The sequence below is a fragment of the Andrographis paniculata genome, unplaced genomic scaffold (genome assembly GCF_009805555.1).
Source record: "Andrographis paniculata isolate CXL003 unplaced genomic scaffold, ASM980555v1 Contig95END, whole genome shotgun sequence".
NCBI lineage: Eukaryota > Viridiplantae > Streptophyta > Magnoliopsida > Lamiales > Acanthaceae > Andrographis > Andrographis paniculata.
The window spans coordinates 1,013,425-1,037,461 of record NW_026137634.1 but is presented as its reverse complement, the minus strand read 5'-3'; the positions used below and the strand labels follow the sequence as shown (position 1 = coordinate 1,037,461).

The following is a 24,037-nucleotide window of genomic DNA, read 5'->3' as shown; positions in this document are numbered from 1 at the left end:
TTTAAAAATTGTATTTAAATAGTTTATTGATGTGTATAAAAATAAATTTGAGGATATTATTATATATTGTGTTTGGAAGGATGAAAATAACAAAATGTACTTCAAGGAAGTGCCCAATAATTTTCATTTGTAATATTAATAAAAAAAAAAAACTGTGTTAATATAAAAGTGTGGGGTGACTGCATCCAAGATAATTCAGTTGTAACATATTTTCTATTAATTAATTAATCAATTTATTATTATTTTGTATTGATTGGGTATTTATTATTTATCCATGTTTATAATTGAATTTATATATAATTGAGTGTAATCGAAGAATTCTCCTAGAAATGGTATAAAACTTCACTACATATGTTACTTCAACATTGCACCATCATTACCAAAAATTAAAAAGTTGTCATGATTTGAACTATGAAGTTAATATTGTGCCAAAAAAGTGACATAAGATTTAGCTTAGAAATAACACAATACCAATTCTATAATAATAATAATAATAATAATAATAATAATAATTTTATTTATCTTAACCTAACCAATAAAAAAGTTATATATTTGAAATACTTGTTTATTAATATATATATATATATATATATATATATGTTGCGAGTCTCCTGCTGAAGGCCCGCTAGGCCATAAGCGAGAGAAACCAATACGATATTATTTATTTTTTTGAAGAAATATTAGTAATAAATAGTAGCAAAAATTAAAAAATTTAGTGTAAAGAAAGTCTTAAATCTGTACCCGAGGAAGTTAATTACAGGAGCAAGATTAGAAAATATTCGAAAATTCCATATTTTTTTTTTTGGATGACATGGGATCTGCAGCCGCTATCCGAAAGTACGCACAGGTAAATTCTCGGTAAATCCTCGGCCGAATCTAATACCCTGCAAATCAGACCAAACGAAAAAGTCACACTAAACGAACCATGTGTGGCAGGTGACCTGAGGGGTCGGAGATTTGAAATATTAAAATACAGTACTATAACATGAATGCTAACTGCTATGAATCCAAAAATTTTCAGTTATCTTATGAATTCTGATAAATTAATATTCTTCGTATCAATTGAATATACTACCTCTAACCCTCAAGTATTCATTTGGTTTTTACTTATGGAATTTTGAATATTTATATCAGTATTTTATATATAAATATAATTACATTAGTATAAAATATTATTTAAAAATAAATATATTTTTCATAGTTTTTTATTTTGTAATAATATAAAATTCAAATTATATTTCCTCTGTTCACCTGGCATGTCCACATTGTGATTTCTGTCTATTTCACATCTACGTTACTTTTATTTTTTTTGAAAATAATTACAAATCTTAATTTTATTTAAATTTTTTAATTTAATTTTTTATAATTTAATTTTATAATTTTTTAAAACCTAATATATAATAATTTATATTATAAATTAATTATTTTTAGAAATACATTTTTAATTATATACCCCCTCTGTTCCAATACAATACTTTTGTTTACCATTTTTGTACGTCTTAAAACAATAGTCTTATTTTCATAAATAACTATAACACTATAAAACTACATTTATTTTTTTATTATTATTATACAATTGTCACTACTTTTTACACTAATACAAACAAAAAAATCTTTTATTTATACTTTTTATCCATTAACAATATAATATCAATATTTCTTAAATTATATGTCAAACATAACTAAACTATAATTTTAATACAGAGAGTACTCATTATATTTATGCTAAATTCTATTAAAAAAAAAATAAAAAAAAAATATATATATATATATATATAGAGTTAGAGATTTCATCTTAATTACTAATTCCGAGAAACGGAAGATACGATGATGATGCATGGATAAGACCAGACTTCACGCGTAACAGCCTGATTCCTCTTATTTTTAGAAGATCCTGGGACTTCAGCGATATGTTCAAATCGGGCCGTTAATACAATCTAAACGGCAAACTTTTATCTGGCGTGGAGGTCCAGGGACCTTCTAAGAATAACCCCTCCAGCTATGTCCTTATCTATACCCTCCTTGAGTTGCTAAAAGGATCTCTATCCACACTCCTCATATATCTACAAATTTAATTGCGGGTTCCACGTTAATTTTTTTTTTAAAAAAATAATTAAATAATTATCTTTATTTTTTTACACATAAAAATAATTTAAATTAAAACGTCAAGATGAAAATGTAGAACTTTTTTGTGATTAGATCAAAATTTAATGAGATTCTAAAACACAGTAAAAAAAAAAGTCCTTTTAAAATTTTTTTTATAAAATAATAATAATAATAATAATATAAATATAAATATAAATATAAATAGAGTCTAATAAAATATTAAAATTGTATTTTAATGTATATTTTTTTATTGTATTAATTTACACATCAATACCTACAGCTAATATTTAAATATATAAATATTTAATGACTCTAATTAAAATATTACTATAACTACAATAAAATAATATAAAAACAATTCTAAATGAAACAGGTATGTTTCGTTTGGTTGAGTTTGGGAAAAATTGGTTTGAGTTTGATTTGATGGAATGTTTTGTAAAAAAAAAAAAATATTTTTTTTTTTCGAAAAAATATAAAATTCAAATAGTAAAATTTAAGGAAATTTTGGTAAAAAAACATACCTACATTCTTTTATTATTCTCTTTGTCTCAATATAATATACTAGTATTTTTGTCTATTTATTTTAAAGTATTTATTTTTAATTATTGTAAAAATAATTATATTTAAATATTAAAGTATTTTTATTTTCTTATAAAAAAATTATTTATTTTCAGGACAAATTATTATTTATTTTTTACACTCTTACTGATTAATATAATATTATTGTTTTTTTTAATCTAATAAAAATATTTTTTTAAAAAAATACTTTAATCCAAGACAGAAGGTGTATTATTGTTGAATTGCACTTATTAGATTACAAAATAGATAGAATTATAAAATAGATGTACAGTCAGATTAAGTATATACACGAAACAAACCTTACTACCAAATAATCCGAAGACCAAAACGCTACTATAATTTTAGAAATCAAATTAATGATTGTTTAAATTTTAAATAGATTAAAAATAAATACTTCGTTCAGCGTTATACAACAGTTTTATTTATCATTTATTGTCACTATTTTTTACAATAATATATTCACAATGACAAAAAAAAAATTTAACTATAATTTTTATCAACTATCAATATAATATCAATATTTCTTAAATTTTTCGAGTCGGATTATAATTCTAGACTGAGGAAGTAATTAATTTCAGTTACCCTTTTAATGACGTGGAATGTAAGCAAAATATTGCACTGACTCATCACCCACTCACCTACCCAAATTCAAATCCACATATACATACACTTACATATATATATATATATATCACCACCAATTCAGGCATAATTCAATTCAGCGATAAAAATTACAATCGGCGGCGGCAGCGGCGGCGGAGATGGCGATTGAAAGGAATATTCTGGTGACCGGCGGCGCGGGGTTCATCGGAACCCACACGGCGGCGGCGCTGCTGCGGCAGGGGTTTAAGGTTTGGATCATAGACAACCTCGACAACGCCGCCGCCGCCGCCGTCGATCGACTGAGGAATCTTGTCGGCCCGGAGCTCTCCCAGAATCTCCACTTCCAATTGGTCCGTATTTATACGCGTATAAATATATATATATATACGTATAAATCTACGTATCTGATTTTTTAATTTGAATTTGATTAATGGTTGCAGGGAGATATCAGAAATGGAGACGATCTGGAAAAGCTGTTTTCGCAGACACAGTAGGTGACCGTTAGTGTTTCGATTAGATTAAGGTTGACTTAATTGGTGATATGTATGCGTGTGTGTATGTATAGGTTTGATGCGGTGATACATTTCGCGGGGTTGAAGGCGGTGGGCGAAAGCGTGGCTAATCCGATGAGATATTTTGATAACAATTTGGTGGGTTCGATCACTTTGTACAAAATCATGGCTAAATACAACTGCAAGAAGGTAATGTTCAAAGTTTAATTTTATTTATTTATATATTATTTAATTCTACCACATTAATTATTTTATATATTTTTTTAATATTTTGCCTGTGCTACTAATTTTGATAGAATTAAAATATAAAAAAAATAATAATTATTTTTTATTCAATATTTATTTACAATAATTTATAAATCAATTAATAATATTAAATCAAATGTTCTAACACATTAAAAATACTTTTAAATAGTTTTCTTTATCCTACTTAATTTATTTATATATATATATATATAGTTATCTAATCAAAATAGTCTATTTTATTTTCAATTTATTGATTAATATAATATATATTTTTTAATTTTACTACAAAATTCTTTTAAAATATTTCATTGAAACTAGAGTAGTACTATTAAACTTTAAAATCTGAAGTATTTCTAAACACCAAATTTAAAAATTTGTTTCTTTTACCTCAAAATTCTATATTTTTACTCTAGAATTATTTTTTTTTTTTTTTTTTTACAAAAATATTTTATCATACTTTAATTCCAAACTTGAATTAAATTTTTTTTAAATCCATAAAAAAAACATACCCCAAATCTTACTGGATTGCACTTTTAATGCTTTTCAATTTAAATATCTTTGAATGAATATATAGACGAGGAACATTATAAAATAAAATAAAATATTTAAGTACATTGAATTTTGTTAGAGTTTTTATGTGGTATTTCTCTTTAAAATTGAACCGGACAAAAAGGACCGGACACCAACTGGCTAAGAATAAATTATTTTGGTTACTGGTTCGTTACTCCACAAATATTTTAAACAAGTAATCATAAAGTACTCACTTGGCTTAAATTTTAAGTTAAGGATTTTAATTAAAAAATAATATGATTTAATTTATTTATTTTTGACAAACAAATAAAAAATAAGTATTAAAAAATGTGTAATATGTTACTACTCATTCTATCTTTTTAAACTTATTAACTTTGCAAGACTTTTAAATATTCATATTATATATATTTAAAATAGTATATTAGAATGAATGATTAAGTACTTATTTAATATGTATTTTTTTTTTCCAATTGATTTATCATTTTTTATATTATTATAAAAAGGCTTTTAAATACGATACTTGATTTCACTTTAAAACTTTTAAAATAACAAAATAAAATCAATTCCATCCTTAATATTAAGTTAAATAATTATTGACTATGATATTTTAAATAGATAATTGGGCTGAATATATATAAATTTTTTTTAAAATAATAAATTAAATAATAAAAAATTGATGAAAAATGATACAATCAAACACATCTTTTTTTTTTTTTTTTTTTTTTTTTTTTTTTTTTTTTTCTTCTTATTCTTTTGTAATTTGGTTTTTTCTAAAAGAAATTTATGATCTACAGTTGGTATTCTCATCTTCGGCAACGGTGTACGGACAACCGGACAAGATTCCGTGCCTCGAAGACATGGAATTAAAGGCCATGAATCCTTACGGTCGAACAAAGGTTTGTTTTAAACACTTTGCGACTTGGATGAAATGAAGTAGTCCGCTAACAAATTTCATTTGTAATAATCTTTTTTGGATCATAAATCACAGCTCTTTCTCGAAGAAATTGCTCGCGATCTCCATGTCGCGGATTCTAAGTGGAGAATTATTTTGCTGAGATATTTCAACCCCGTAAGCGCCCACGAAAGTGGAATGCTCGGAGAAGATCCAAAGGGGATTCCGAACAATCTAATGCCTTATATAACACAAGTGGCTGTCGGCAGATTGCCCGAGCTAAATGTTTACGGCCATGATTATCCGACGCCCGATGGAAGTGCCGTATGTTGGCTCATTTTTTGCTAATATAACCCTATTATATTTTTTATTATATGTTTTATCGATAAATATTTGCAATTTTTACTAATAGTGAAATATTGTATTGATATAGATTCGGGACTACATTCATGTCGTTGATTTGGCTGATGGCCATGTGGTTGCACTCGAAAAGCTTCTAAAGCATGAAAGTATAGGTAATTTTGTTTCATTTATATCATCTCATTTACTATTTAACGTTATCTCAACTAAGTAATTTTATTTATTTACTTTTAATTTATAGCTTATGTAGATCATAAAAATTTATCCTTGTTTTACGAGTTTGTTTGTTTAGTGTTTTTAGTTTAAAATGTTTTTTAATATTATGAAGTATAGAGAATCGTATTAAAAATATATATATTAAGAAAAAATAAATTAGTTGTTCACATTCTATACTTTTTATCCCATTAAATTTATTTGTATTTTAGATCTTTTCATGTTATACAAATTCATGTATATAATACTCCCCGTGTAGCCCTAATGTAACTATTTATTTATATATATATATAAATTTTAGAATATTAATATTTTATAAATAATAAGACAATAGAACGATGAAATTTTTGTTTTTTGTACTCCTAACTTCATTTGATTTTCAATGTCATATTTTTTTCCCCTCAATTGGTTAATTTTGAGAAATCGTATATATAATGTTTCATTTTTAAGGTTGTGTGGCATACAATTTGGGCACGGGCCGCGGCACGTCGGTCCTTGAAATGGTGGATGCCTTCGAGAGGGCGTCGGGGAAGGTATTTCACATATAAATACAAAATCCACGATATATATACGTGAAGTTAGTCCGAGATTATTACATCCCTTGCTTGTTTTCTTACAGAAAATCCCGATCAAGCTGTGTCCGAGGAGGCCAGGAGATGCAACAGCCGTGTATGCCTCGACCGAGAAAGCGTTCCGGGAGTTGGGATGGAAGTAAGCCTACCCCAAATTCCCATATATCTTATATATTTTTGAAACTTTTGCCGGTATTTATAAATATCATATCGAGTTTAAAATTATTTATTATTTATTATTTATTTTTTCAAAATTTTCAAACCTCTATAAAATTATTATTATTTTTTTATATATTGAAGTATGAATATTCGATCGACGTAGGGCGAAATACGGGATCGACGAAATGTGCCGGGACCAGTGGAAATGGGCAAGCCAGAATCCGTGGGGATATGAGTCCAAGCCTTGATCGAATTTGCTGTGAGGATTTAAAGACAAAATTTTCAGATTTGTTACAATATTATAATAAATAAGAAAAGGAGGATTAATGTTGAAATTTGGTGTCCGAAATGGACAATTTAGAGGCATTTTTTGTTGAAGTGTAATTTGCATTATCTTAATTATGTTGTGTGGTCATAAAGTTTGTGTTGTTCTGTCCTTTACTCTTCACATTTATATAAACTTCAACTGTCTTGTGATTTGCTTGATTTTGGCTAAAGTTTAAATCTTTATATTTAAAGTTCAATTTTAATACTCTATTGTTACGAGTTATATGTAATTGTTTTGTTAATTTTATTTGTCGAATTCAAATGTATTTGTTTCTCTAGTTGGATTGTATTACTCCCTTCGTTTATTTTGTCCATATTTAGCGTAGTCACGGAGTTTTAAATATTGTGTAATTAGTAAAAATATTAATTAATATGACTAAATAATTTAATTAAAATAAAAAATTATAAATTATAAATTTTAAAATATAATTAAAATATATAATATACTAAAATCTATGTAAAAAAAATAAATAAATATATATAACACGTAAAAATGGAGTATTATTTTAATATAATATTTAATAAATATTTTTCTAGTGTAAAAGAATACATTCTATATATTTTTTTTTTCTGTTGTCATTTAAATTTATGCTTATTTTTTTTTGGATTATAACAAAAAAAATATTTATGTTTATATTTTAAATAAAAAATTATTATATTTTTATATTTTTTATTATTTATTTTTATTTTCGTGTCATTGAGTGAACAAAATTCAATAACGGAGAGAATTACATTTTCTATTTAAAATAAAACTAAACAAACAAAAGTAGACAAGTCAAATTATTACCGTTTACTACAAATTAATGCAGCATACCATATTCAGACGGAAAAGACAGCCCTATTGAAAAACGACACGTGTCGAAATTGACCCAAAGGCATCAACATCCTTATCCGAAACGGCCGTAAAGCATTAGACTTTGGACAACACCAAACAAATGCACTTTGGAATTTCATGGAGCCCCTGCTCCCTCCCCGCGGTAATTTGACGCTTTACCATATTGTACGCTAAGTCAACACTTGACTAAGATAGCAAAAGTAAAGATGTACAACTCGTTGATGCAGAGACTCGCGTTCTACTGAGTGTGCATGTGCATCTGACAGCTAGGATAGTGTATTCCTCATAAGAAGCTTCTGGAAGAGGCCGGATCACCCAGACCCGACCCGACCCGGTTCGGTTATCGAACGCCTTGCCCGATAATTCCTCCCGCCCGCATTAAACTATTCTGTGCTTGTGGTCTTTTTTTGTTTATTCCTTGTTTCCACACACTTTCTTTCGTTTCTCTCTACAAGAAGTTTCTAGAATGAGATAAGCACAACCGCCGCTCGTCGCCACAAAGCCGCTGCTGGTTTTTTTCTGTTGCATATTTTGATTTTTTTGCATCTGATTTTGGCTCATCTGGTGGTTCCTGATGGAGTTCGTTGATATCGGGGGAAAGTAATCGGTGTTTTAGATTTAAAGATGCAGTTATTGATTTGAGATGCTATTTTTGGAGTTTTTTGCTTCTGAGGTAACAACGAGATGGTTTAGCTTCAGATTTGTTCTTTTCCTGAGATGATTCAATGATTGTGGTGATGTGTATGTAAATTATCGAGCGTTTTTTTGTGATTCGGCTTTTTGAGGTGAACTGAAATCTGGATCGCTGTTCGATTGAGTATATGTGATTTTGATATTTGAAGTTGATTTTAGCGTTGTTTGATTAAGCTGTTCCGTTTAGAATTGCTTGGCTCTATCTGACAATCTGATTCGGCGCATGTGAAGTTGATTGAGCTGTTAATTAGAATATCTTTCGCAGTATTTCAAATTTTCAGAGAAATGGAACTTTGTTAATATTTAATTTGCAGCTTTGTGTTCGTGTCTTACATTACCAGCAGGATTTGAGAAATTGCAGTTAGATTTATAGTAATTTTGTGAGATTAATCACCTCGCAAGGCTTGAAGAATTCAGCTTTATTGTTCTAATAGTTCTAGGGTTTGAATCTGGATTATGAGCGGAGAGTCATTGGTAGGCGGCGGCGGAGAGCCGCAGAAGTCAAATCCGACGCCATTTTTGACGAAAACTTATCAGTTAGTGGACGATCCAAGCGTGGATGAATTGATCTCGTGGAACGAAGACGGAACCTCCTTCATCGTGTGGCGTCCTGCAGAGTTCGCTAGAGATTTACTGCCTAAATACTTCAAACACAATAATTTCTCCAGCTTTGTTCGTCAACTCAACACTTATGTGAGTCCATCGCTTTCCTAGCAATTTATCATTTTCGATCGAGTTTAGTTCATCACCTCCTTTTTCAAAATTGTCGTCAGTAGTTTCAGGAATCCGAAAGTGATGTTGCGTGTTCACATGCAATTACTATTACGATTATTAATTTTTAATTTCTCTCGACCTTCAAACAATACCGATCGTGTTCTTCCGAAGCTTTGATTATTTGTTATGATGTTTCAGGGATTCCGGAAAGTAGTTCCCGATCGATGGGAATTCTCTAACGATTGTTTTCAAAGAGGTGAAAGAGGACTATTGAGAGACATTCAACGCCGGAAACTCTCCGCCGGAGCGACGTCGCCGTCGCCAGCGGCGTCACCCAACACAGCAGCTGCAGCAGTAACAATCGCGGCGCCACCGCCGCCGCCAACCGCTATCCAAATTTCCCCGTCGAATTCCGGCGACGAGCAAGTCCTCTCTTCCAACTCACCGCCGCCGTCCACGGCGGCGCTCCGGAGCTGCACGTCGGCGCCGGGTATTCTGGAGGAGAACGACCGGCTACGAAGGGAGAACTCGCAGCTTAGCCAGGAATTGGATCGATTGAGGAGCATGTGCAGTAACATATACAGTATGATGTCTAATTACGCGTCGCCGAATCAAGGCGAGGCGAGCACGAACGCGGCGGAGGGAGGAGCGTCGGATCTGACGCAGGCGGCGGCGGAGGGCGGCGGCGGAAGGCCGCCGGAGGAGGAGGGGATCTGGCCGAGGATATTTGGGGTTTCGATAGGGGCGAAAAGGTTGAGGAAAAATGGGGAGGAAGATGTGATGGTGTCTGAGCCGTCGGATCCTGGGAGTGGTAAAATCAACGATCCTCCGTGGCTTGATAAGTTGTGAGTTTCCTCCTTTTTATTTTTTTAAATATTTTATTTTATTTTATTTTATTATGATAGACTTAATTACTATATTTATTTTATTTATTGTAAGAATCTTATTGGGACATATGGAACACATGTTTTGGTCGTTGTTGTGACGGTGGAACGGGTTAGTTGCTGATTAGCTTTAAGTAGTTCAGTTTATTTTATTTTATTTTTATCTTTTATGGTCAGATTAGTTGTAGGGATCAGCCATTTATAAGTTGTAAGAAGGGAAAAGAAAGTTGATTTTGTTTTAAGTTCGACGCGTTTGAAAAGATTAAAATATATTAACATTAAAATGGTCAAATTTAAACCCAAAGAAAGGAATATAAAGAAGTAAAATTTTAAGTTCAACATAATTTAAAGTTTAAAGTAAATTAAACATCATAAAAGCAATATTTAATCTTCGAAATAGTAATTTTTATTTTTAAATTAACCACTATATATATGGGAAAGGTAATAATGAAATAGTTTTATATAAATCTTATAGTAACTAATCAATTAGAAATATTAATAAAAAGTTAAATATATCACCAAATATTTAATATACTGCAACTATAATTATATATACATAAGAAATTGTTACAGATATAATTAAAAATAAATTAATAAATTAGTCAAAAAATCCATTTGTAGTAAAAATTAAATAAAGTAATTACAAAAATAACACACTTTCATAAGAGCATGCAAAAGTGCAAAATGGATCGAGTATGATGAGTTGGAAATGTTGTAATCCCAAATTCTTTAATTTACCTTTTATTGAAAATCATACACAAAAAGCAAATCAGCTGGTTACAAGTTCACCTTCCATACCATTAAGTAATCTCTTACTTGAATGCAATAGAAAAAAAATTACATAAGAAAAATACATACATTATACTATAAGTCTTGCGTTTTGTAGATAATTCTAAATTTATATTTATGTCTAGCATGCATTCCTATCAAACTATAAATTTTTTTTTATCTTACAAAATATTTTTCCATTTTATCAAATCAATCAGCCCATAAAACTATTCAAATAAAAAATTTTACTATCCGACATAATTATTAAAAGCCCAAATTCTACAACCTAACCACTTAAAAACCCCAACTAAAAAATAACCCTAAAAGCTCAAATTCAAAACCAAAATCCCTTCATGGTATCATCTCAAATAAAATCTCATATCCAAAACCTATATATTTTCATCCAAAGAATTTTGAATCACAACATCTAAAAACACAAAGCCCTCGTGTACTTGGTGATTACTTTCAGTATTTTCATACCAAAAAAACATTTTCCCATTCTTTACTTGTGATTACTTCTTTTCATAAAACATTCATCCAATCTACTACTTGGTGATTACTTCTTTATCTACTACTTACCCCCAACCCCCCAACCTTCCAAAAAAAACACCATGTAAACAAGCCCCTTGCAGTCCCAAAGTTTTTATCCACAAGAACCAAAGCCAAGAATTTTCGGTAAAGACAAGATGTTAAAGAGATACCATGTAATAGTTTTTTTGGCATGGCCAACAGTTCCAAGTTAAATTCCAGTTAGAAGAATGTGCATGAGTTCGTCTAAAAATGGCTGTGAAACTACTGGCCGGATGGTGGCTGATCTTGTCCTTGACATTGCTCCAGAATTACACTGCAGTTGTTCATCGTGCGAGCATCCAGCAGACCATGGTTCCACAACTTGATCATAAATAGTCTCCAGCACCTGCACCGCAACAATTTAATTACAATGCTGAAATTCAACAAAAAGGAGGACAATGATATGTGCAAACAAATAACATCAACAAACAGAGACTAGCGGCAGATATATATATATATGCTTAAAGGATACACAAAGATTGAGGTGGACTCTAGAACATCGACAATATGTAGTTGAAACTATAAAATAATGAACATTTAGGCGTGTATAGATTAGACCACAATTATTGGCTTCGAAAAAGCATATAAAGTGGCATACCAGAGTAATGCTGGGGTTCTGACAAAATCCTTTCCATGCAATTTAGAAAAAGCCTCACATGCCCAAGGAATATGACCATCCGCCAGTACCCTGTCACCAAAATAGAAAATACGGCATAAATGGAAACGGTTCGATATAAATATATATGAAGAATAGTACGTGTGAGTTTAATACTTCCATGCTCAAGAAATTTAAAAGATATGACATATAAAAAGAATCGCTGACCTTTGTCGCCTGACAAAAGAATTCCACAGATGCATCAACTGCTTCTCATCTTTTGTGACATCCACAAAGTCATCAAGCATCTGTTTTACATCAACAAAAACAACACAATTAGCCTCACACTGTCCATGAGATGATTAATTTGAAAAATTACTGCTGATTCTGATAATATAAGCATAATATTATTAGCTCAAATTAAGCCACAAATCATTACCAAGCTCCTATCATAGCCAAGAAAAAATTTAACAAGATGTAATTCGTAGACCACTTCCCTAGAACCCTTACAGCAGGAACTCATACAATCAAGAATGTTTTCATGATCCCCCCCAAAAAAAAAAGGTGTTCATGAGACTGAACAAAAAAGAATGTATGTATGACACCATCTCAGATCTCTTCTACACACTTGTACATGCATAGTCAAGTAGCATGCTCAGTCGAATACATATCATTGAAGTGTCGAATGAAAATGAAAGCAATTTAGGTTATGTTTGCTTTAGAAGATTTTTGTTTGGATTTTTATTGAATTCATGAGTGACAGCAAACTGAACCTCAAGAGGCAAGTAGAATAATCTAATATGCACATTATAGAGAAACGGAATAAATAGAAACATGAATGGGTTTGAAAGAAGCCACACCCTTCGATCTTCAAGATCTGCAACATCATCATCAACTTCATCCTCGCTATCTCGGTCAGATAAGACTTGCTCCATGGCCATAGGCTGTATTGATCACAATATTCATTTCAGACATATTGACATGTAATTTTCTGAAGTGTTTTTTCTAATAGTATGCATCTCAAACAATGCTGCATGTGCACATTTCAGGAAACATAATTATATTTCATCCTTCCATTAACCATGCATTAAAAGACATATAGTTCTAAATCATTAAATTCCCAGTATAACAATATTTTGCAACAACAGAACTTTATAAATATAACAGGTCCAAATTACAGAGATTTTTTGGCATCTGGAAAAGGAAAAAGAAACTGCCAATTTTGTCTGTTAATATAGTATGCAGATGGAAATATATAATCGGTCATGTATGAATAGATTACTCACCTGTGCTCGATGTGAATGAAAGAACTGCCTCTTCTGCAACAGTGCACGACTGAAATGACAAACAGAAAATCCAATTGGGTCCCCATATAAAACATTGAATTGAAATGAAGGTCTAGCAACTTAAATGAAGTATATGGAGAGGAAACATCAACATAATTGGCAAGTCCTCGCTACATATGATGCAGCAAATCATCAATGAGACTATCATTCAATTCGTAAGAGGGTTTTCATATTTTAGACTACTAAGTGATTCAAGATTCAGTTAGAACTGTATTCAAGATTACTGGCAAAATGAATAACATAAGACTAAGGTTGCAGTAATATGGCCTAAAATTTTCTATTTGAATATGGTAACAGCAGCTCGATTAGATATTTGCAGAAAGTTTGTCAAATATATGTATAGAAGTACTATCACTATGCAAGTCATACTAACAACTATAGAGAGAGACTAGTTAGCATACTATAACGAATTGAAGGTACTTAAAGATCAGAAAGATCTGATAATATGTTCCATTTGAGAAACATAAACCCCTCAACGATGAACTTACTTTCTGGAGTCAGACCGCTCAATTGATAACTTCCTTGTCTTCGCAAACTGCAGCAGTGCCGGAGCTGTGAGGTTGCTACCAGGTAATGACTGCACACATTCTGGATCAGCATATGAATGTGCTGTAGCTGATGAAACTCTGGGGCTGGATATGTCACGGTCCCCGCTCTCTGCTATACATACTTACAAGTTAGATGTACTTTCCATAACCATATAATGCATCTACCCACTTAATAAGTATATACGCATAGATTAAATATTGTGTCAGAAAATTCTAGCTAATATAACTTTGAACACAACAATTTTCAAACAGGTGAAAAGGGAGACAGAACATTTATTTATTCATTTTATGCCACACATGCTTGGTAGATTTTAACAAAGCAAATACGAATAGACTCTTTGTCAAAGAGATATAACCTAGCAAATGGATGATTCTCTTCAAGAACCTATACTAGATAGGTGCATTAGGATTTAAACAACTGTTTTTTACGAATATGCTGTCGGGCTCTGGGAATAAACTACAAAAAAACTGAAGATATCTCATTTGTTCACTCATGTAAGTTGGATTGAAGCAGTTCATAGTAGGTTCCCAGAAAGATGAAGCTCAAATACACAAAAGAACACTCAAGGCTAGGCTAATAGGTAAACAATAATTAATAAATATCATAAATGCAGCAACCATTCTTGAAAAGGATTTAACCTACTGAATAAATGTAAGGAGAGAGGCCAGAAAACAGGCACAATTTATATAACTTACCATCTGTCTTTTCACGAAGTTCATTGAGAGATTCCGGCAATTCGGAATCAAATACAAGGGGATGCACATGCTTTGTACTCTTAACTAGGTTCTTGCGTCTTCTGCGCCTTCCTGCTTTAGAACTGTGTAACAGACCGATTATTGCCAAAAAATAGTAAAATAAAAAATCAAATATGCAATAATTCATACATTCACATAAAACAATAGATTAAGGCAAAAACATACCAAAAGAAAAATGTCTGTTGCTTAGGATCAACACCAGCTGCAACAATCTGCACCAATCCATCAGGAAAGATGATCATGTTCCCTTGTGCAATTAAGAAATTACGAAACTACACGCATAACCTTAACAGCATCAATATCTAATCTATATGAATGTAGATTCTGTGGATCACTTGGTGCAAAACCAAAATTGTTTCAGTGTGTAAGTGCATATAAATAATTGTTTCACCAATGAAATACGAGATTCTCATGGGTGTAGTAGTTAAGGTACTTTATACAAAGCTTCTGTTGCTGCTTATTCTCATACTACTGTATAACTACAGCACTGACCTCGGATCTCCATGTATCAGTCTTGACAGAAACATTCACTGCTTGAATTTCTTCAGTAACCTACACAATAGTATTAGAATCAAATTAATAACCCAATTACTATAATTGGCGAATCATTCAGAATAAATATTTACTGACCCAAAATTCAAAGTTGAAGAGGTCATGAAAAGAAGGCAAATGATATCTCAGACCCTGTGAAAGTCATTAAATGCATATATCAAGTCATAGTCCAAAGACCTTTCCACTGAAAGATATAAAAACAGCAAAGTGAGCAATACCTTGAAGCTTCCACACTTAACCAAACAAAAAGGACATGAGAACTCCTCCGTCACTGCATATACAGATATAAAGTCACACTTCTAGAACTTTTGCAGCGACAAGACAGGATGAAGTGCAAAGCTACACACGGGAACAATTCAAATAAGAAACTCTCATGCAACTGAAAATTACAAAATGGCATAAAATGATAATCACATCACTCTGTTAATTAATTATCAGAAAAGTTATGATGACCCAAATTTCACAATCAGTGTGGCAAAGAGCATCCGGCACAAACTTATAATTCAAGATAGAAAGCACCAGCTTAAGTGCTTCACGACTATTTAGAGATATTGATAAACAGACAATCATGATGTTCAGTATTATTCACAAACATAACATGCAAAAAAGTACCCCTTTTTACTATTACTAGGGACACCTGAAAATTCAACATACATTAGATGCAAATGACTAAAGTGCAACAGGATGAGAAGGTACAGCTATATGTCAACCCATGCCACTGTTTCCCACCTCGATAAGGTCTCAAGAATTAAGATATAATAAAGTAAAATAGCCTCACCTAGTTCCTTCATTCTAATGATACCCTATTTGATCGTGTTCTATTCATAGCTGATCAATAACTAGATGAAGAAAGATAGAAATTTGAATAAATTTGGAGTTAACATGCTGCAGATTTCCTGAGGATCGTAGCACAAGGTTGATGACTCAAGAGTGGGCTTCTATTTTATTTTATTTTATTTTTGAGTAATTTAGTCTTTTATTTAATGTTTCTTGAGTATGTAAATGGGCCCATATATACAAGGGGTCCATCTATGCCAAATATAAATGAGATGTTCATCTAGATTAGTGGGATTGTTAGGTTTTTGGGTTGAGATGGCTTCGGCTTGATGGTAGGGAAAATTGGTTATCCTCTGCAGGTTTATTCTTCGCATCACGAATAAAGTATATTGATTTTGTTTTACCCTGTGTTCTATCAAAATTAAAGGATGAACAAGAAATCATGAAAGATTATACGCCATAATGCAGTTCATTCAGATTTAGAGTGCACATTATACAACAAACCATAAGAAAATAGCATACACTAAACCTGGAATTGAAAGGATAAGCTACAAACCACATAGAAGCACCGAAGGAGTGTAACCAATTACCTTCAGTCCTCTGCAACCTATTATTATAGTATTTGTAGTTGAAAACAACATTTCCAGTCCTCAACCTAGACATCACCAACCAAGAGAAGCGTGAAACACCATGTCTATGGAAAAGTGGAGATTTGAGGAATGAATGAACACATTCTTTGCGAAAGTTGAGGGCACTAAGGAATAATTAGAAGCAAATGGCAAATAATACTCCTGTCACACATTAAAATCAAACATTTCTAAGTACACAATGATTAACCAGTGACATTACAATCCATATATGGAGAGGATTCTCCCTTTAATTCCAACTCATATAAGATATCACAAAAGGAGAGAATAATCTTACAATCACATATGCAGGACTCGATCTATACAAACTTGAAATCGGGAAACAAAATATCATAATCAAAATACGAAAGTTATAGGAAGTAGCTCAATGAAAAAACTCAACTTTTTGAACAGCAAGAAACATTCTCCTAACAAAGATTGCAGCCACATTTGGCTACCTGCCTGGGCCAAATTGGCAAAAAAAATTCATTCTGGAACTATATAAAATAACTTAAGCAGAGCCGTATTTTTCATACCATTTAAAAAGTGGCATTGAAATGATCTTGAAATAACACGACGTCGTGAAATGCATAAAAGGGGTGCAGAAAAGAGGCATGTATAAAGAGGGCCCTAACAAAGTAACTTCATAAACATAACAAAGAGAACATACAGTTGCAGTAGGCACTCACAGATTCACATTCACATTCGTATCAATTCAATATGTTGCAAGGAACCAACCAAATTAAGTATAGTATCAATCAAATTCACATTCATACACATGAAAAAGCAAGCATACAGTTGCAGTAGGCACTCATGAATTCACATTCACATTCATATAACCAAATTAATCATAAGATGATTACATTGATCTTGTTTCCGTTGCTAACTGCAAACAACAAAGTTAACTTTTTCATTCCAAAGACGAATACTAAGATATGTTTTTTTAAAGCATTGAGGCCCATGATAAGCATGGTTTGATGTGATTGACTTGACTCAGATGGTTATTTTTAATGAGAATTGAATCACAGATGACAAAAGATTCAGCTACTAAATTTTGTTTTGATCAAATACATCAATTATCTCTATAAACAATAGGGGTAGTGTAACTAATATGAGATATAGGAAATGTGGAATAAGGTGTCCAGCAGTCACCTTATAATCTGAGGCAAAACTGAAGAAGGAATGCCTCTATATGAGAATGAATCATATGGAGATCTGTCCTTGGCACCAATCTCTTCTGCTGCAATGCAGACTTGCAGTTGTAGACGCATAGCCTTACAGAAGATAAATAAACAAATGAGGACATTCACTAGCATATTTAAAGACCCTCTGAATCTCAAGAAAAGGTTGTTACTAAATTGTGTACCATAGCACCAGCATGAGGGCGGGGACTATGAAATGAAAAACATTTGTCTTCTCCAAAACAGCTTGTCTGCATAAAAGAAACGGACTAAGAGAAGGAAGGGTTCAATGCAATATAGGGAAAAAGGTTGAGTTAGGTGAGGGTAGCAAGAAAACTGTTGGCATAGGAAGCTTATATAGCCTGTACGAGAGGACAATTTAGTGAACAATAATTAAAGTAGCAAATACAAACACAAAATAACCAAAAGAATGCATGAATAACAAACTTTCGTTTGAAATTTCCTAAATATTTTTGCAATTTATAAACAATGATGCACAGATCATCTAAATTGTCTCAATACAGCATTTGGAAGAATTTAGGAAAATACATTATGGGTGATTTTATTTAATTTTTATTATTCACAAATTTTTTCCCCAAAAGACATCAAATCAAATATATATTTTTTATTTTTTATATTACACTAAATATCAATTTTACTATTTAAAACACATCTAGAATACAAACCCTCAAACAAACACACTTGTACTCTCTTCATGTTCACATCCATAGAATTCATAAATACGACCCAAGGAATGGGCTAACTATGATGGAAAGTTGAAATTAAAAATTAAAAAATAAAATAAAATTATAGCCATAAAGGAGAGATATGGCAAAACTCAAGAACCAGTAACTCCATATGCGTTCCTCTGCAACATGCAATTTGAACACAGTACATAAATTATGCATGAACATGAAAATTAACATACACATAAACATAATTTATCTTTGTTCCAATACCTTCAGGTAGCAAGAATGCAGATCAACAGTTGACAGCATCTCAGCTCTCTCTCCACTACTCAAGTTGAGAGACTTCTCCCAGGATAATTGAAGTAACTCCATTGGAATTTTACCCAGGAAGCAGTGACCTCCAACATTAGCTATCATCAGACGGGAATCACGTTAGGCTAAAGATGAAGACGTCAACTGAAAACGAAAATTTATCAGCCAATCTAAATCCCATTCTAACATAAAGATTTGTTACATGCGATATGCCAACTAAATTACTATTTGGAACCATGAGAATATCTTATTGACGACAATCTCATCGTAGGAAAATCTTATTGGTGACCATCCATTTTTTTTTGGCTATCCCTATCTAGTAGGCCAGTTCAATCTTAACAGTTACTAAGAGGGAAGATAAAATAATATACATATGCCTAAACATGACTAACTCCTCAACCAGTGCAGAAAAACAGTAGGTTTTTTAACAGAGAAGAAGACAACCACTAGAACGCTTCCATTAGATTCATTATGCACAGAAACAATAGATCTATAAAAGACAACTAGATCATTTGATAAATTTTATGAACAAAAAGTAACTTCAAATATCAATTAGGTTCAAATCTGAAATTCCAAGTTTGATTTATGACAATCATAAAAAGAGAAAACATGATTAATACAAGAGTAAGGAAATGCAAATAAATGTCATGAGTTAGGGGGAAAAAGTACAGCTAATTAATAACTCACCTTGAAAGAATGATCCATCCGCATAGTCCTTAAACAATTCAGCTGCAGAGAAGAAGCATAGCACAACAATATGAAAGAACAATATTCGTTGATAGAGGAGAAATAATGAAGAACAAAGAACAAACTGCATACCACAGCTGACAAACAATATAGAAATGAAACCAGATTTGACTTCAGCTGATAGTTTGTTAATCTCAGGAAGAATGAAATTTGCTACATCCTGATTCATTCTGTCACTTCCAGTACATTTTGTCAATATACATTCTCTACTGAAATGATAAATTGAGGAATCCTGCACCGACATTAAACCATTGGCAGATTACATGCAAATATATGGAACAAGGGCATAACCAATAAGATGAATGGAAGTATTTTACCACCTCTACAACCGATGGACTATAAACTTGTCTTGCCACTAATATACACAAAGGGAATAGGTTTTGAATTTGAGAATCATGATTTACAGTTGATGGCAGAGAAACTGTCATCTGAATCCTGGGGATAAGCAAAGACAGAGAACTACATCAGGTATGTCTACACAAATGAAAGGCTGTGTTGCAAACTCAAAATACTGAACACACTGCACTTGCAGGGGTTGGTGAAAAGAACCAAAAATGCCCGCAAACTATGGGTAGAGGGTGGCTGGAAGACCGATAAAACAGTACATATTCAGAGTAATCTAACATGAAATAAATTTCATACTTTTTATACAGAATTTTAAGAAACTAGGCAACATGAAAATAAATAATGTCAGACTCTCAAAAACATATAAATAAGACAAGGAACAAAAATATCAGCATGGTAGATGATAGAATATTAATATCCAAGAAAAACTATTAAAACATATATTTTCTATCAAAAATAAACATGGGAACATAGATAATTCCAGTAACACTACCCAAGTGCCAATTACAAGCATGCTTATTTAGTGTGATTATAAGCAGAAATCATATGGTCATTGATAATCTGAAACATATTTGAGGATTCTCAATGATATGTCATGGATTCTAAGAACTCAGCAATTATATTGAAAACAAATTTGTTAAAAAGTCATACCTTTTCTTGTGTTTTGCTTGTACTTTGTATTGCAAACATCTTTGAAGGAAAGATGGCTGCAAGAGAGAGCTGTCTTAGTCTGATATGCTCTATATAAACCAATTGATAATTACATAAGTAAAATGATATTTAATTCACTGTTGTCACAATTGCTGATAAATCAAACTTGGTGGGACACAAAACAACCGGAGAAAATGATCATTTCTGTGATAATCACCCACATAACTATGCACATGAAGGAAAAAGATGGAATTTAAGAGAGAAGTGGTTGTTAAGAAGACAAAGGCAGAATGCTTAGGAAAGGACTAACATTTCTAACAGCACGGCGCTGAAGAATATTGTACAGTTCAACTGGCTTGCAGTAAATAGAAAGGCTCTCCTCAGCTGCAATTTGCTCTTCTGCAGACAAATGTGAGCGGGGATCATGGCGACACATATGATCTGCACCTTGTGAGTATCCACAATTGCAAACACAATTCCTGTTCCAAGAATCAAACTGACTGTGATGATCACAGATGACTTATAGCAATCAAATCACAAATGCAGTCAGCTTCCTAAATACAGCAAACATATGAGTATGCCCCATGCATCTGGAATTTTACAAAGCATTAAAACAAAAATGGAAATGCCAATTCATGTGTTAACCACAGAAACCCATGCACCCCACATTGGATGCATAGGTTTCATAATATTCTTACATACGTAGTATTTTTGTCAAGAGCCAGGAGAGGACAAAATAATTTGAGGACACGTTTAGCCAGTACCAAATTTCAATTGAAGTAAATGAACAATAAGGATCAAGGTGAGAAGCAAACTAGAAACTTCCAAACCTCCATTACAAGGTAAAATTTACACTAGTGATAATCTTTCACCACATCCCAAGGCGTGGTGCATGGCGCACAGTGCCAAGGGTGCTTCATCGAAGCACTGCCCAAAAAAATCGTAGTGATCCTCAGAAAAATAATAGTGAACAAATTCTACATGGTAAATAAGAAGCGAAAAGAATGGTTAATAAATAATATACAAAATGAACCCAGATATATAATCCAATTAGTCATAAAACTAGTGGCTACTGGCCAACGCTACCATTTTTAAGAATCAATAAAAATCTAGCGCAGTATGAACTTAAATTCCTACAACTCACGAAATTGAAAGCATATAATGTACAATGTACTTGGTGTTGAAGATGTAAAACTATAGGATGCAGAGTTTTTAATACAGCAGTAAATATCAAGATTAAACAATCTTTTCTAAATGACTTATAAGTTCATCTCGAATTGAATAAACTGAATCCAATATATAATGCCCTTACAACCTTGCAAATCGAGCAAATCATAATACATAACTCAAGAAAAAATTTATCACAATCAAAATGGAAAATAAAAACCTAGATGTTCACGAACAATGTCCACTTTCATAACATGAAGCCAACCTCAAGAAATGAATAAAGAACACTGCAAAATTTTTTAAAAACAAAGGAGAAAAAAAAAAAAAAAAAAAAAAAAGAAGACGACGACAATACAAAAAGCAGATCCAAGAAAGACTGAACTAATATACTATAACATGAAGCTCCATAGGGAGATGCAGACTGAAACGGAAGAAAAGATGAAGTGGATTGATGCCAAATGTGCCACGATTCAAGTACGAGATCTAGGGCTCCTCCAGCTCCTATATCATCGAAATTTTCAAAGCGATTTTATAGAAGAAAGTAAAGGTTTGCCTTCTAAAGTCGTGTCTTTGTCCATGACCAAATGGGACCAGCCACGTGGCCATTAGACACCATCTCAAAACAATGTGCCATTGGTATCGCACCATCAGCACCACGTGTCATGGTGTGACTATAAAAGGAAGGCTATGCCTTTTCCGAGAAATCCATAAAGTACATTTAGTACTTACATAGATTCCAAGCTAAGGGCTACATTTTAAGTTCACTTTAATTGCATAAACATATATCAAATTCTATACTTATATTCCAGCCTTGTCTTATCATTGTTCTAAATAGTAAGTAGTATCGAACAAAGCCAACTAATGAATGAAAATTTGAATTACAATAAAAGAATCGCTTAATGAAGATGCATATGCACAGGCAGGCGATCAAATGGAGACTTCAAGCAGCAATCTCCATAGTTACACATATTCTATTTTTTCACCGATCAATGTTCCTAATCAAAAGGGATTAGATCACCGAAATAATAAAATTACGAAACCAGTAAGTCTCCATTTTCGGTCATTCATTAAGCAGAAGAATTGAGTTTGGTTCCAGTTGCAAAACCCATAAATCATTACGTCGAGTCAGCCAGTGCAGTAAATACTTACGCAGATTCACGAGTTGAGAGAGGAATGCCAGGCATCTTTGCTAGACAAGACAGCTCTGATAAACTTATGCGTATCTTTGATTTCTTAACAAGTTTTCCAACAAAATTCTCCAATCTGGGGCCAACACTGCCACTGAGAAGCAAGGTATAAGTTAACAAATACTACGCCGCCTAAAATCCCTACCGAGCACCGACATCGAGCACCACAAACTACGATCTAAAACCGATAAAATCAACAAGGGAAAGGAAGGATTACCTGATGTAGTTTCGACGATTCCGGCGGCGGCAGCGACGGCGGTGCGGTGGCTAACGCCAGGCGCTTTCTTTCCGGTTAAATGTCGCGAACAGAAATCGGTCTTTCCGGCAACGGTGACGTCTCCTTGACGACGTCTGGGATCTTCCCACCGGAGCCGAAGAAGAAATATAAGGAAGACGGAAATGAGAAGAAAAAGAACAAGAAAGCGGGGAGGGAAGGGGAGGGGAATAGGTAGGGTTTGTTTTGAGTAGAAAATTGAAAAAATAAATAAAAATACGCTGCACATACCCAATTATATAGCAAAGCAAAATATATTTTACACCTTTGAAAATATCGTCAATTTCTATTTCTGTGACCGTCATTTCTATTTCTGTGTGGAGTATATATTCTTTTAATGAAAATTAGCACCGATTTTAAAGTAGCATGCGTTAAATATAAAAATAATACATAATTTTATTATATGCATGTGATAATAAAGATAGGTGTAATAATAGTATGTATATGTTAAAATGTGTTCATGTTATATTACATACATAAATTTAAATAAAATATAATCAGTAAGACATGTTATTTGGAAAAAAACGTGTTTGGTAAATTAATTTTTTAAATAGTTTTTTAGATAAAAAATAATAATTTATGAAAAACTAATTTATTCAATATTTTCAAATAACTTTTTCAATTTAATTTTTTTTTATTATGATATGTCATTAAAAATTTATTATGCACTTTACCTAAATGAATATATTTTAATTATTTATTACTTATATTATAATATTT

The 24,037-nt window shown here is 32.0% G+C and overlaps 3 protein-coding genes across 6 annotated transcripts; 2 read left to right on the top strand and 1 right to left on the bottom strand.

The window, feature by feature from the left end:
* Window positions 1–3,380: 3,380 nt before the first annotated feature.
* Window positions 3,381–7,252, top strand: LOC127243603 (bifunctional UDP-glucose 4-epimerase and UDP-xylose 4-epimerase 1). The gene is made up of 9 exons (XM_051263699.1): window positions 3,381–3,638; window positions 3,729–3,778; window positions 3,854–3,989; window positions 5,372–5,473; window positions 5,566–5,793; window positions 5,903–5,984; window positions 6,493–6,575; window positions 6,662–6,753; window positions 6,937–7,252. Exons 1-9 carry the CDS (start codon window positions 3,447–3,449, stop codon window positions 7,019–7,021), a joined length of 1,050 nt encoding a protein of 349 aa, XP_051119656.1. The 5' UTR covers window positions 3,381–3,446; the 3' UTR covers window positions 7,022–7,252.
* Window positions 7,253–8,318: 1,066 nt separating this feature from the next.
* Window positions 8,319–10,353, top strand: LOC127243605 (heat stress transcription factor B-2b). Its single transcript, XM_051263700.1, has 3 exons — window positions 8,319–8,608; window positions 9,063–9,321; window positions 9,541–10,353. The coding sequence occupies exons 2-3, from the start codon at window positions 9,085–9,087 to the stop codon at window positions 10,189–10,191; spliced, it is 888 nt and encodes a 295-aa protein (XP_051119657.1). The 5' UTR covers window positions 8,319–8,608; window positions 9,063–9,084; the 3' UTR covers window positions 10,192–10,353.
* A 1,255-nt stretch (window positions 10,354–11,608) lies between these two features.
* LOC127243602 (polycomb group protein EMBRYONIC FLOWER 2) lies at window positions 11,609–23,529 on the bottom strand. Of its 4 annotated transcripts, none has more exons than XM_051263695.1 (22): window positions 23,261–23,529; window positions 23,006–23,137; window positions 21,000–21,168; window positions 20,690–20,745; window positions 20,014–20,128; window positions 19,766–19,925; window positions 19,634–19,675; window positions 18,905–19,044; window positions 18,131–18,196; window positions 17,917–18,038; window positions 16,729–16,793; window positions 15,580–15,632; window positions 15,440–15,493; window positions 15,302–15,361; window positions 14,975–15,021; window positions 14,750–14,871; window positions 13,994–14,165; window positions 13,446–13,494; window positions 13,020–13,103; window positions 12,388–12,467; window positions 12,163–12,252; window positions 11,609–11,910 (listed from the first exon to the last, which is right to left on the bottom strand). In XM_051263695.1, exons 2-22 carry the CDS (start codon window positions 23,038–23,040, stop codon window positions 11,787–11,789), a joined length of 1,905 nt encoding a protein of 634 aa, XP_051119652.1. In that variant the 5' UTR covers window positions 23,041–23,137; window positions 23,261–23,529; the 3' UTR covers window positions 11,609–11,786. The 4 variants fall into 4 exon arrangements, with proteins under 4 accessions (XP_051119652.1, XP_051119653.1, XP_051119655.1 ...); XM_051263696.1 differs by having other exon boundaries at window positions 13,994–14,162; XM_051263698.1 differs by lacking the exons at window positions 19,766–19,925; window positions 20,014–20,128; window positions 23,261–23,529.
* Window positions 23,530–24,037: the final 508 nt, after the last annotated feature.

Bases quoted from the DNA above. Each gene is read 5' to 3' on its own strand.
- LOC127243603 (XM_051263699.1), top strand. From the start codon at position 3,447: ATGGCGATTGAAAGGAATATTCTGGTGACCGGCGGCGCGGGGTTCATC. The intron at 3,779-3,853 runs GTAGGTGACCGT...GTGTATGTATAG, and splicing joins AAGCTGTTTTCGCAGACACA to GTTTGATGCGGTGATACATT. The intron at 6,576-6,661 runs GTATTTCACATA...GTTTTCTTACAG, and splicing joins TCGAGAGGGCGTCGGGGAAG to AAAATCCCGATCAAGCTGTG.
- LOC127243605 (XM_051263700.1), top strand. From the start codon at position 9,085: ATGAGCGGAGAGTCATTGGTAGGCGGCGGCGGAGAGCCGCAGAAGTCA. The intron at 9,322-9,540 runs GTGAGTCCATCG...ATGATGTTTCAG, and splicing joins TTCGTCAACTCAACACTTAT to GGATTCCGGAAAGTAGTTCC.
- LOC127243602 (XM_051263695.1), bottom strand. From the start codon at position 23,040: ATGCCTGGCATTCCTCTCTCAACTCGTGAATCTGC. The intron at 18,197-18,904 runs GTATTGGAACAA...TCTTTTATGCAG, and splicing joins TGCATTCTTGCTACCTGAAG to ACAAGCTGTTTTGGAGAAGA. The intron at 14,872-14,974 runs GTATGTTTTTGC...TCTGTTACACAG, and splicing joins CAACAGACATTTTTCTTTTG to TTCTAAAGCAGGAAGGCGCA.